At 42.5% G+C, this 13970-nt stretch overlaps 1 protein-coding gene across 3 annotated transcripts; it reads left to right on the top strand.

Annotated features, from left to right (window-relative positions):
* Positions 1–227: 227 nt before the first annotated feature.
* ZNF471 (zinc finger protein 471) lies at positions 228–13756 on the top strand. Of its 3 annotated transcripts, none has more exons than XM_060084324.1 (5): positions 228–284; positions 2263–2354; positions 6493–6619; positions 8711–8806; positions 11714–13756. In XM_060084324.1, exons 2-5 carry the CDS (start codon positions 2322–2324, stop codon positions 13732–13734), a joined length of 2277 nt encoding a protein of 758 aa, XP_059940307.1. In that variant the 5' UTR covers positions 228–284; positions 2263–2321; the 3' UTR covers positions 13735–13756. The 3 variants fall into 3 exon arrangements, with proteins under 3 accessions (XP_059940307.1, XP_059940306.1, XP_059940308.1); XM_060084323.1 differs by lacking the exon at positions 228–284 and adding an exon at positions 1493–1761; XM_060084325.1 differs by lacking the exon at positions 228–284 and adding an exon at positions 1933–1964.
* The last annotated feature ends 214 nt before the right edge of the window (positions 13757–13970 follow it).

The raw sequence follows: 13970 nt of genomic DNA, 5'->3' as shown, positions 1-13970 counted from the left end.
CCGCGCCACGCCCCTGAAACCCTGGGCCCCGACCCCCGATCGTAGTCTCTCCGCTGAAACCCTGGGCCAAGCCCCTAGAGCATAGTCACATACCTGCGCAGGCACTCCCGCTCTGACGCTAAGGTTCCGCCTCCCATTCTCATCAGCCTAAGAACACGCCCCTCTCCGTTAAACCACGCCCCGTCCCGCGCCCCTCGAGTCTAACCCCTCCCCTTATTCCGCCCACCTGGGAGATTGGGCGCCTGCGCACTCGGTTCCCGGGCGTCGGCTCCGAAGCCCTTCGGGTGAGTGCGGCTGGCTTCCGTGGGGAGGCCTGTGGGTTGTTTTGGGTGGTCGGGTGTCCAAGCCCGAGGGCGGGGCGGGGCAGGGCAGACGAGGCAGGCGGCTCGGACCCGGCCGTGAAGCCCAAGCCTCGGCGCCGCTGCGCCGTCGCTCTCGGACCGACTACATTTCCCAGAGGCCTGCGCGGTTGCGCCGAGGCCGCGGCTCGAACCGGGTTCGGGGCTGTGTGTGAGACAAGACTGGACTGTGAAAAGTCCAGAGAGAGTGCGAGCGGGGTGTGTTGGTGTGGGTGTGAGAGAAACGGGTGTGCTTGTGTGTAAGAGGTCAGCGAGCGGGGTGTGTTGGTGTGGGTGTGAGAGAAACGGGTGTGCATGTAAGAGGTCAGCAGGTGTGGGGCCCCGGGAGAGACTGAGAGGGAGAGATCGTGAGGGCGGGTGTGTGTGTGTGAGACAGAGAGAGACCTGTGAGTGTGAGAGACCGAGAGCATGTTGGTGTGTGTGAGGGAAACGGGTGTGCCCGAGTGTGAGAGGTCAGCAAGTGTGCGGGGCCCCAGGAGAGGCTCAGAGGGAGAGATCGTGGGGGCGGGTGTGTGTGTGTGAGAGAGACCGAGAGCATGTTGGTGTGAGCGTGAGACTGGAGTATGTGTGTCCGGCGTGTGAGGTTGCATGACAGTCCGTGTGTGTCCGAGTGTGAGGGAGACCCCAGTGTGTACTGTGTGTGTGTGAGAGAGGTAGCAATTGCAGTGTTTGTGTATCTATGTGTGTGAGAAATCCATGTGTCTCTGAAAGAGACCGTTAAGAATGTGTGTGAGAGAGAGAGAGGAAAACTAGTGATGTGTGTAACACCAAAGTGAGTAGGAGAGAGACTGTGAACCATGGATTGTCACCACAAGGCTTGCAAATATAGTTTCTGTGAGGTTGCGGAGAGTGTGGGTGTGAGTGAGACAGAGATGAGGGGCCGTGAGCCATGGGTGTGTGTGAGAGAATAAGGTTGGGGGTATACGTGTGATGTTTGCGTGTCACCTGTGTGTCTGTACCCATGGCCTGCCTGAGACTGTGATATATGTGACTGCGTATGATGTGCCTTCCGTTGGGTGCTTGTGATTGTGTCCTCTGTGTGATCAGGAGGTATGTGAGGCCTTGTGTCAGTGTCTGTGTGTTACCCTGTATGGTTGTCACTGGCCCTGTGTGACTGTGGGGTGTGTGGGGAGACGACTTGGAAGGTTGATAGCTTTGGCTTCTTTGTGTGTGTTGCTTTATGGAATTGTGTGTTGCCAGGATAAGGATCCTGGAGTAGAATTCCCTGCTCCCAGTCCAAGAGTTCCAGTGAGAAGCAAGAGGTGGGGCGACTGGAGCTCCTGACTGAAGCAGGAGACACCCTCAGTTCTGGGTGACAAAAAGGAGGGGAAACTGAGGGGTTGAAGACAGAGATGAGAGTGAAGGTGGCCGAACTGGGTGCTAAAGGATCCACTGTCCCAGGGTGAGAGGAAAGCAAAGCCCCTGGGGGTTTGGCAGGAGAAGGTGGATAACCCTGGCCTCTGGTGGCATTTAGGAGTCAGATTTTCAAACTGAAGACTGTATCAAAGCATGAAGCAGGGATGCAGGAAGAGAAAGAGTCCACCTTTACCTACAAAATATAAAGTAGAGGAAACAGCTATGTCATGGGATCATTTTTAAAATAAGGTGAGAGAAGATAATCTATGCAGAGTACCTAGCACATCTCATTATTTTTATTCATAATAAGACCAAAGAATGGGAAAGCAACTTTTAGAAAAAAGATTAAATTTAGGACCTTGAGCATAAGAGAAACAGAGTTATAAGTTATACCCCTCAACTGCCATCGGTTGCCCATAATCTCCCAGTTATGTGGGCAGTGGAAGCAAAGAAGGCTGGGAGGAAGAAGGAGAAGATAGAGTTTTTAGGCTGGTGATTCTGGGAGTGCAAAGGCCTCATCTTTTCACTCTCCTTTTTCTCCCTCCAGCCTTACCCTTCCAGGACTGTGCTGTTCTCCAAGAGAAAAGCCAAGAAAAGAAGGCGAAAATGACAGTTGAACTAGTGACAGCCATACCTCAGGTTAGTTATTTCATTTCTCCTTCTTGAAAGGCAGTCTTACTGTTTAGGACTTTGTAAAGCTGTTTTCCTTTTGAAAATTCCCTGATTAACAGTCTCATCTAAGGGCCTGGTTCCCACTTCTCCCAGAGAGCACTGTCCTTAACTCAGATGGCCTCATGGGTAAATAAAACTGAGTGTGGTGAGGCACAGAGCCCCCTCGTCTTCCCACTTCATTTTATTTATTTATTTTTAAAATTTTATTTATTTAATTTATTTTTGGCTGCATTGGGTCTTCGTTGCTGTGTGCAGGCTTTCTCTAGTTGCGGCGAGCAGGGGCTACTCTTTGTTGCAGTGCGTGGGCTTCTCATTGCGGTGGCTTCTCTTGTTGCAGAGCACGGGCTCTAGGTATGCAGGCTTCACTAGTTGTGGCATGTGGGTTTAGTAGTTGTGGCTTGCCGGCTCTAGAGTGCAGGCCCAGTGGTTGTGGCGCACGGGCTTAGTTGCTCCGTGGCATGTGGGATCTTCCCGGACCAGGGCTCAAATCCATGTCCCCTGCATTGGCAGGAGGATTCTTAACCATTGCGCCACCAGGGAAGCCCCCCCCCAACTTCATTTTAAATTCAGTGTTGACACTTGTGAAAAGATTTGGTTTCTGTTATATGGAATAAAGGTGTCTCAGTATCAGTGAGTTGGGTTCCAAATTAAATGTGCAACGGATAGCCCTCTCCTGTCCTTAGAATGCATCAGGAATCATTCCTCTAGCTGAATTTTGTTCAAATTTCTGATTATATCCTTAAATTCTTAAACATTTCCCTTTATTTTTTATGTACGAATTCCCAGCCTCATTTGTTCACCTAAAAAATCTTATCCTATTTAATTTTTGCAAATTAAAAGAAGTTTTAACTGGTGATATATGTACATAGTACAAAATTCAAGATGTAAAACCTCTCTCTTGCCTCCCAATTCTTCTCTTAAGAGATAGTAACTGTGAATTCCCTGGCGGTCCAGTGGTTAGGACTCAGCGCTTTCACTGCAGGGGCCCGGGTTCCATCCCTGGTCGGGGAACTAAGATCCCGGAAAAAAAAAAGAGGAGACAATAACTATTCTCAGCTTCTGTTATTTCATTCAGGGATATTCTGTTTCTATGCATACACAGACACTTTTTTTCCTGTCATAGCTAGTGCTTTGTTTGTGTGTCCTGTGTAGGAGATCTTTATCTACCCCTAGGGCATATAGATATTCTCCTATTTTTCTTCTACAAGATTTGTTTTACCCTTCACAGTTAAGATTCTGATAAGTTTAGACTTGATTTTTATGATTTTTCTACGAGGGTATGGCTCAAATTAAACTTTTACATTAAATTGTTACATTAAATGTGTAACCTGTCATGACAAGCGAGGTAGAGGTTCATTTTCTTTCCCACTTGCCTGTCCAGTCGACCCATTTATTGAATAATTCATCTCTTTCACATTGATTTGGAATGCCACCTTTATCTCACACTAAATTCCTGTGTATATTTGATTCTGTTGCTAGACTACATTCAATTTTATTTGTATTTCTTTTTTTTAATTAATTTATTTATCTTTGGCTGTGTTGGGTCTTCGTTGCTGCGCGGAGGCCTTCTCTAGTTGCCACAAGCGGGGGCTACTCTTCCTTGCGGTGGGCTTCTCATTGCAGTGGTTTCTCTTCGTTGTGGAGCACGGGCTCTAGGTGCGCGGGCTTCAGTAGTTGTGGCTCACGGGCTCTAGAGCGCAGGCTCAGTAGTTGTGGTGCATGGGCTTAGTTGCTTCACGGCATGTGGGATCTTCCCAGATCAGGGCTCGAACCCGTGTCCCCTGCAATGGCAGGCAGACTCTTAACCACTGCACCACCAGGGAAGTCCCTCTGTGAGTTTTTATTTTCTGATTTTTTTTCCTCTTGATTTTGTCTTTTGTGCCTCATTATTTTGAGTTAAGTGCTGGACTTTGTATATTTAAAAATCTTAGAGATAATTTAAAGCTTTGATGTCTTCCTTTTGATAGGGTTTACTTTTTTTTGGCTGCGCTGTGTGGCTTGCGGGATCTCAGTTCCTCGACCAGCGATTGAACCCAGGTCATGCAGTGAAAGCCTGGAATCCTAACCATTAGGCAAGCAGGGAACTCCCTATAGGATTTAGTTTTTAAAATAGATTTTTTAAAATAAACTTTTTTTAATAATAGAAAATTTGCTGATAGCAGGGAGCATCCTTATGCATCACACTCAGCTTCCCCTGTTTCTAACATCTTACATTAGTATGGGACATTTGTTAAAATTAATGAACCAATATTGATACATTATTATTAAGTAAAGTCCATTCTTTGTTCAGATTTCCTTAGTTTTTACTTAATATCCTTTTTCTGTTCCAGGATCCTATCCAGGATACCACATTACATTTAGTAGTTCTGTCTTCTAGGTAGTTTTGTCTCCTTGTCTGTGACAGTTTCTCATACCTTCCTTCTTTCTGATGACCTTGTCAGTTTTGAGAGGTTCTCTGGTATTTTGCAGAACATCTCTCAAACCTGATGTTTTTTTCCTGGTTAGACTGGAATAATGTGTTTTTAGAAGGAAGAGCACAGAGTTCCATTTTCATCATATATCAAGGGTTCATACTATCAATATGCCTTATTACTATACCTTGATTACCTGGTTGAGGTAGTATTTGTCAGATTTCTGCACTGTATGGTTACTCTTTTTTGTTCCACTTTTCCATACTGTACTCCCCTCTTCTCTGGCAACTACCAGTTTGCTCTCTGTATCTATACAAAGTCTGTTTCTGTTTTGTTTTTTAGATTCCACATATAAGTGAGATCATACAGTATTTGTCTTTCTTTGTCTGACTTATTTCACTTAGCATAATACCCTCTAGTTCCATCCATGTTGCTGCAAATGACAATACTGAGCATTACAAAGATTTTTATTTTCAGTGGAAATAAATGTGAAGATGAAAATGCCTGTAATACTTAAGAAAATTTGTCACAACCCTCACAGATATAGAGAACAGACTAGTGGCTACTGGGGGGAGGGGCAAGATAGGGGTACGGAATTAAGAGATACAAACTATTATGTATAAAATAAATAAGCCACAAGGATATATTGTACAACACAGGGAAATATAGCCACTATTTTATAATAACTACAAATGGAGTATAACCTTTAAAAACTATGAATCACTATGTTGTACACCTGAAACTTATTGTAAATCAACTATACCTCAATTTAAAAAAAAAAAAGAAAAAAAATTTGTCTCAACCTGATGGTGATGGTAACTGGACATTAAGTCTTTATGGGGGCCTCCCTGGTGGCGCAAGTGGTTGAGAGTCCGCCTGCCGATGCAGGGGATACAGGTTCGTGCCCCGGTCTGGGAGGATCCCATATGCCGCGGAGCGGCTGGGCCCGTGAGCCATGGCCGCTGAGCCTGCGCGTCCGGAGCCTGTGCTCCGCAACGGGGAAGGCCACAACAGTGAGAGGCCCGCATACCGCAAAAAAAAAAAAAAAAAAGTCTTTATGAAACTAAAAATTATAATTATTTCATTTTGATATTGTCTAGGTATATATTGGTTTGTTATACTCAAATTCAGCACACAAGTTGGATGTGTTGTAGTCGTATGCTGGGTGATTTCTCATATTGCTAACCAGGTCACTGTGGTATGGCCTGGCATGCTAATTAATTCTTAATGATACAGCACAAAAAAATTGCATTCTAAATATGTTTTTTTATTATGTAAGAAAAAACCACACCATGTCAGTTCATTGCCTCTTTCCCCTGAAACACTAGGATCCCATAGAGTACCATTTACAAAATATCAACTCAGATATTCTTTTTTTGCTGTTTTTGAAGGTTCAACCACAGGTATACGTCCTTACTTGAAGCCCTTGTTTACTGCCCTGTGGCCACCTGTCCATATTTTCCTATGCTGAGAAATGGATTAGCACCATCATATACAATGCAGTTTAGCATTTTAGGTTAGCATTTTCATTCAATAAGTACTATTTTAGGTTAGCATTTAATATTATATATTTAAGTTTTTTTTTTCTCTAAGGGCTATTTCTCACATAACGTAGGGACAGCTTAACACTTCAACTCGAAGTCATGTGTGGACATGAGCATTGTTTGATCAAGAATGTCTTTGTGTCATTTCAGGACTTGGTGACATTCAAGGATGTAGCAATAGACTTTTCCCAGGAGGAATGGGAATGGCTGAACCCTGCTCAGAGGAGTTTATACAGGAGTATGATGTTGGAGAACTATCAGAGCCTGGTATCAGTGGGTGAGGATTTTTTCCCCTCTCATAGTTCAGAATTACCCTTAGGGATTCTTTACGTTTTTTGTTTTTGTTTTTTTTTAATTATTAAAACTTTTTTTTTTTTTTTTTTACTGTGTGTAGGTCAGAATTGAATCTGGGAAATAAAGAGGATATTCAGGAACTGATGAAAATTTCAGATTTAATAAGTGAATTTGGTGTGTATCAGATATTTCATGAGTGTGCCCTTTAGTCAGTTGGGAACAGGATGTGATGTGACTCTCACTGGTCTCCTGTGCTGCCTTGTTTCCTCTGTCCTATGGTCTTGTTACCACCGTTAACAAAGTTCACAAAGAATATAGCTGGATTGTTAAAAATTCAGAATATTGCTTTAAAATCTGTATATTTTTATTAACTTGCAGTAAATGAACTAGCGAGGCACAAACTATGAAAATTGCTTCAGATGTTCTTAGGGAAACTAAAGTGGACCCTTCTCAGCCCTGGGGCCCACCATTGGCTGGATTAGCTTTCTGTTGTCTAGAGGCACCCCCCCTTTTTTTTCCTTTTTCCCCTAGGAGGGTGTTTTATCTTTTTCATTATATTACTATTTTTTTGTCTGTGCTGCATGGCATGAGGGATTCTAGTTCCCCAACCGGGGATTGAACCCACACCCCCTGCATTGGAAGGGCGGAGTCTTAACCACTGGACCACCAGCAAAGTTCCTAGAGGCCCCCCTTTTTGTTTACATTTATTTATTTATTTATTTATCTTTGGCGGCATTGGATCTTTGTTGCTGCGCTTGGGCTTTCTCTAGCTGCGGCGAGCGGGGGCTACTCTTCGTTGCAGTGCCTGGTCTTCTCACTGTGGCAGCTTCTTTTGTTGCAGAGCACGGGCTCTAGGTGCACGGGCTTCAGCCTAGAGGCCCCTTTTAACCTGCTTGTGGTTCACTGAACTTCTTGAAACTAAATATGTCTTTCACCAAATTTGAGAAATTTTTGGCCATTATTTCTTCAACTAATTTTTTCTATTGATTTATTAGATAATTTCTATTGTTGTGTCTTCAGGTTCACTGATTCCTTCCATGTCTTCTTCAATGTCTTGTTAAGCCCATCTAGAGAATTTTTGTATTCCAGATACTGTATTTTTCAATTCTAGACTTTTTGCTTGGTTCTTTTTTATAATTTCTATTTTGCTGCTGAGAAATTACAAGCATATTTTCCTTTACATTCTTGAATATAGATATTTTAACTGTTTTAAAATCCTAGTCTACTGATTCTGTGTTATCAGTCCTGTGTTATCACAGGTTAGGTCTCCATTAATTGTCTTTTTTTCTGAGTCTGATTCATTTTTTCTTCCTTTTATGTAGTAATTTTGGATTTTATCCGGGACACTGTAAATAATGCATTGTAGAAACTCTGGATTCTGTTATATTCTTCTGAAGAATACTGGTTGTTTTTTTTAATCAGGCAGTTGACCTGACTCAAACTCCAAACTGTCTTTAGGGGCACCCCCCTTTTTTTTAAGATTTATTATTTGTTTATTTATTTTATTTATTTTTGGCTGCATCAGGTCTTAATTGTGGCACGTGGGATCTCCTTTGAGGCATGTGGGCTCTTCATTGTGGCACACGGGCTTCACTCTAGTTGTGGCGTGCGGGTTTTCTCTCTCTCTAGTTGTGGCCCGCAGGCTCCAGGGTGTGTAGGCTCTGTAGTTGTGGCACGTGGGTTCCAGAGCACATGGGCATGCAGCCTCTCTAGTTGAGGTGCACGAGCTCAGTAGTTGTGGCAAATGGGCTTAGTTGCCCCGCAGCATGTGGGATCTTAGTTCCCTGACCAGGGGTCGAACCCCCTGTCCTCTAGGGGCCCTTTGTATTACCTCACTTACTGCTGTTTGATGATCCTCCAAAAATGCTGGGCAGAATTTCTGCCCCGGCCCCTTAGAAAATGGTTTAACTTTTATAGAATTGACTGTTGGCAGTCCCACTAAACTACGCCAAAAGCTTTATGTAGTCTGTCACCCCTTGATCTATTCATTCCTGTAATGTCATTCCATCAGAATTAAGGAACCAGCTGAAATGCCCAAAACATGGCCAATTTTCCTATCAATTTTTGTATGCAGGACTTTGTATCTCTAAGCCATATGTCATCTCCTTATTGGAGCAAGGGAAAGAGCCTTGGGAGATGAAGAGTGAGATGAGAAGAACCCCATTCCCAGGTGAGTGTGGAAGAACCAGATAGGGGAATTCTTTCTAGGTAATGGCTCAGCCATTTTCCAAGGTGATACTTCCTGCTTTCTTATGCTCTTAGAAACTTCTCAAGCCTTGAGTCACGCCTTGACTCAAGCCTGGGAGAAAACTGAAACTTGACTACTTAGCATGGGCTCCCCAAATATCTTCTCTTCTACTTGACTCTTCTCTCTAATAACTCATTTTGCAAAAATCTTTATCCAGCTCCTTCCCATCCTCTTCTTGTGCCATACAGACTTATATAAGCTTCTCTCCTTCTTACATCTTTGCTTAACTCTAAAATTAGATGCTACCTAAAATCATAACATACCCTGCTGCTTAAATCTTTTTTTGCTTTCCTGTTGCAAATAGGAAAAATCCAAACCCTACCAGCCCCTATGTAACCAGCTCCTTCCTACTTCTCCAACCCTATCTTCTATCCCTTTTTAGTTTTTTCACTATACTTTAGCCCAGAGTTTTCTAAACTATGCAAGGTATACAGGTATGTTCCAAGTTTGTTACAGGTATGCCAAGATCCTGAGTCTCTAAGCCTTGGAAGACCACATGGGACTAGCAGCAGTCTGAGTTCCAAGTCTGGTTGCCTCTGGAGCATAAGCAGTGCCATGTGTCTTACAAATGTCATTATCAATGAGTGCCTGATATACAGTTGAAAAGCACTGCTCTAGCCCACTGGTCACCTTTTCTGAACTCACCAAGCTCTTTACTGACTCAGGCTTTTGAATTCCCTATTTTCTCTGCCTAGAAGACTCCTCTGTCAACTCTCTGTCCATGCTTGGCTATCAGGCCAGAGCTCAAAAATCATCTCAGTGGAGGCCATCCCTAACCACATTGTATAGTGAACTTTTCCCTTTTCCACCCCAATTACTCTCTACTAAGCCACTGTTTATTTTCTTTGTAACACTTAGGAGAGCCTATAATTAACTTTTTTCTGGTGTACATGCTTATTTTCTGCCTCCCCCAATGAACCGGAAGTTCACAAACACAAGGGAATATTGGGATCACACGTGATCATTATGCCTTTATGAAATTCTCCTTTCACTTCTATAACAGTATTTGATCTTTACATTTGGAGATGATTTGGACCCTAGACTTCTAGGATCCTCCAAATACCCAAATATTAGGAGGGAAATAAGCTGTGCTTAGACACACTTTATACTTTGGTTATGTAGGAAGCTACCATCTGACTTAAATAGGAAAAGAGAAAGAGGAACTTTCCTGATAAGAGGTAATAATTGGCCATGTGAAGAATAGACGGAGGATGAGGGAAAGGGGATAAAGAAGCCTGTATATCTGCTGGGACGTTGAGTCATAGTATAGATGTAAGTATAATTCAGTGACTAAGATATCTCAGCATCTGTGTTGAGAAAAGCCAAAAAGATAAGGGACAACCACGACTCTCCATGGGAGGCTGGAGATGAAGGCAGCCTTCACAGACAAGAAAGAATTTGAGGGAGGAGGAGATGATGCTGTCAGGTGTCTGTTTTTCTCTTTCTAGTATTGCTCCCCTCAGCCCACCTATGTAAGAAAAACTGTAGGTGATTGGTTCACTGAACTCTTATGGCCTCAGTTCTAGAATTCTTGAAGCTTGGGTGTTCCTGATACCACAGATGACCTGGGGTAGGAAGCTTGTTAACACCTCAGAGTCTTTCTTAACTTCTCTGGTAGATTTTATCCCTCCCATCTCTGAACTTTTATACCAATTTTACTTTTTTACCACATGGGTTCGCATTAGATATTCCATATTTTCTTCTTCTCAGATTACTTCCTTTGTTGGCCTTGTCTTCCTAATCACTTTCTGTACTTCTCAAGAACAACTGTCTAATTACTCTAATGTTTCTAATGCTTGACATGTAATAGAAAACTATTTAGGGAGCATTGGATTAGTCCATAATTTGCTATGGACAAGATGGGAAAGGAGAGCACTTTCTCCTTTGCCCTTTCTTGATATCACCTCTCCACTAAAGTTTTCTCTTAGTGTCACCTCTTCAATACAAATTTCTTCTTTATAGATTTATCGAGAATTTCTTATATATGCCTGAGTTTCTGTGATGCATGTTAAGTGACTTAGTAGTAGAGCGTAAGGCTCATCTAGTCCTTCCCCAAAGCGTATATTCTAGCTCACAAGGCAAGACAGGTACTTATGTGGCAGGAAATAAGAACGTGATTAATAATAGTGATACCAACCCACATATCGCTGTAAGACTTGTTTCTACGAAAAGACACATGGCAAAACCTATTAAGATGTGACACTTTTCCTACTTTCCACTTTTCCTGGTGAAAGTGAGAAGGTGAATGGAAAAATCCCTTAATATGCAGCCTGAAGTTCAGGGATCTATGAGAAGTGAAGAGAGTTTACTGTACTAAGACACATGGAAATGGTTCATACAGACACTATTTTCTGATTATGAAGAGATGACTCTAGGATTTTACCTAAATCCCAAGGGAAGTCACAAAGCACAAGGTATTTGTGATTTCTGGGAATCCACAGAGATTTTTGAGCGGCAGTAGTTATGTGATGAGATTGGTTTTTAAACAAAGTTAGCCTAGCTATATATGCAAGTCTCCCGGAAGTGGGAGAGAATAGAGGAAGAGTTTCATTTATAGTCTGTTATGTTAATATAGGCATAACATATTATTACCATTGCATTACTACTTCAGGACTTTGTTATCCTACGTTTAATTTTCTAAATCACCTTTTCCATGTTCCTCTATGAGGTCTCATTCTCTGGGGTCTGCTTGCATATTTGTTCAGTTGACATGCCTGTGTATCATACATTTTGTGGGATTCATTATTTCCAATTCACCTTTTCCGTGTTAAATGTTTCCTTTGTTATAGCCCATGATAAAGGAAACATTTGCTTTTTTGAATCTTTTAGATTGGGAATCTGTATATGAGACACAAGAATTACCTCTGAAGCAGTTTGTGTGTGATGATGTATTAATGGAGAGAATTATAAGCCATGGACTTGACTGTCCCACTTTTGGAGAAGATTGGAAATGTGAAGATCTTTTTGAGAGGCAGTTGTTAAGCCAAGAGACATTTATCAGGCAAGAAACAATCACTCATAAAGAAACCCTTACAGTGGAAATAGACCACAAATATAACAAATCTGGGAAATTTGTCCCACTAGACAATATAGAAGAGAATATTTATAATCACAAGTCAGATAAAAAAAGCTTTTCCAAAAATTCCATGGTAATAAAACACAAGAAAGTCTATGCAGGAAAGAAACATTTTAAATGTAATGAATGTGGGAAGACCTTCACCCAGAGCTCATCCCTTACTGTTCATCAGAGAATTCATACTGGAGAGAAACCCTATGAGTGTAAGGAATGTGGGAAAGCCTTCAACCAGAGTCAACACCTTGCCCAGCACCACAGAATACATACTGGAGAGAAACTGTTTGAATGTAAGGAATGTAGGAAAGCCTTCAGCCAAAATGTTCACCTTATTCAACATCAAAGAATTCATACTGGAGAAAAACCATATAAATGTAAGGAGTGTAGAAAAGCCTTCAGCCAGCCTGCGCACCTTGCTCAGCATCAGAGAATTCATACTGGAGAGAAGCCCTATAAATGTAAGGAATGTGGAAAGGCCTTCAGTGATGGCTCATCCTTTGCACGACATCAGAGATGTCACACTGGCAAAAGACCCTATGTATGTATTGAATGTGGGAAAGCCTTTAGGCAGAACACATCCCTTATCCGTCACTGGAGGTATTATCACACTGGGGAGAAACCCTTTGACTGCATCGACTGTGGGAAAGCCTTCAGTGATCACATAGGACTTATTCAGCATAGGAGAATTCATACTGGAGAGAAACCCTACAAATGTAATGTGTGTGGAAAAACCTTCAGCTATGGCTCATCCCTGACTGTCCATCAGAGAATTCACACAGGAGAGAAGCCGTACGAATGTGATATCTGTGGGAAAGCCTTTAGCCATCATGCCTCACTCACTCAGCACCAAAGAGTGCATTCTGGAGAGAAGCCTTACGAATGCAGGGAATGTGGGAAGGCCTTTAGGCAGAGCATACACCTTGCTAGTCACCTGAGGATTCATACTGGGGAAAAACCCTATGAATGTAAAGAATGTGGAAAAGCTTTTAGCATCAGTTCACAGCTGGCTACTCATCAGAGAATTCATACTGGAGAGAAACCTTATGAATGTAAGGAATGTGGCAAAGCTTTCAACCAGAGAGCACACCTCACACAGCATCATAAAATTCATACCGGAGAGAAACCTTATGAATGTACTGAATGTGGAAAAGCCTTCAGCCAGACTACCTGCCTTATTCAACATCAGAGAGTTCACACGGGAGAGAAACCCTATAAATGTACTGAATGTGGGAAGGCCTTTAGTGATAGCTCATCCCGCTCTCAGCATCGGAGACTTCACACTGGCCAAAGGCCCTATGAATGTGTTGAGTGTGAGAAGGCATACAGAACAAAATCGTCACTCATTTGTCATCAAAGATGTCATACGGGGGAGAAACCTTATGAATGTAGCATGTGTGGTAAAGCCTTTAGCCATCGGCAATCCCTTACCGTTCATCAGAGAATTCACTCTGGAGAAAAACCATATCAGTGTAAAGAATGTAGGAAAACCTTCAGCCAGATTGGACACCTTAATCTACATAGAAGAATCCACACTGGAGAGAGATCTTACGAATGTAAGGAATGCAGAAAGGTCTTCAGACAAAGTGCGCACCTTGCTCATCATCAGAAAATTCATGTTGTAGAGTCATCTCGGGCCCCCAGCTCTTCCTCACCTTCTGTGTCACCAAGTCCTGTTGATATGTCTGCTGAATATTTTTGGAATTCATCCACATCTTTCCATTCTCGTTGCCCTAGTCCAAAACACTGTCATTTCACCTGGACTATTCCAATTGTCTAATAACTGGTCTCCTTGCATCTTCTTTTGTCCCCTTCAAGTTCATTCTTCACACTACTGCCACAGTGGTCTTTTCAAAATGTAAATGTAATTTTATAACTCCCTTAAAACCCTTGCTATGAAATTTTGAACTACTTGATGCATACAAAGTGCTCAGCACAGTGCCTGACCCAGACTAAGTGCTCCATAATGTTAGCTCAGTATCCTTCAGAGTCTGCTTGAAAGTTATTTTTAAACAG

This window comes from Mesoplodon densirostris, chromosome 19, assembly GCF_025265405.1.
Source record: "Mesoplodon densirostris isolate mMesDen1 chromosome 19, mMesDen1 primary haplotype, whole genome shotgun sequence".
Classification (NCBI taxonomy): Eukaryota; Metazoa; Chordata; class Mammalia; order Artiodactyla; family Ziphiidae; genus Mesoplodon; species Mesoplodon densirostris.
This window is presented reverse-complemented; position numbering and strand designations above follow the sequence as displayed.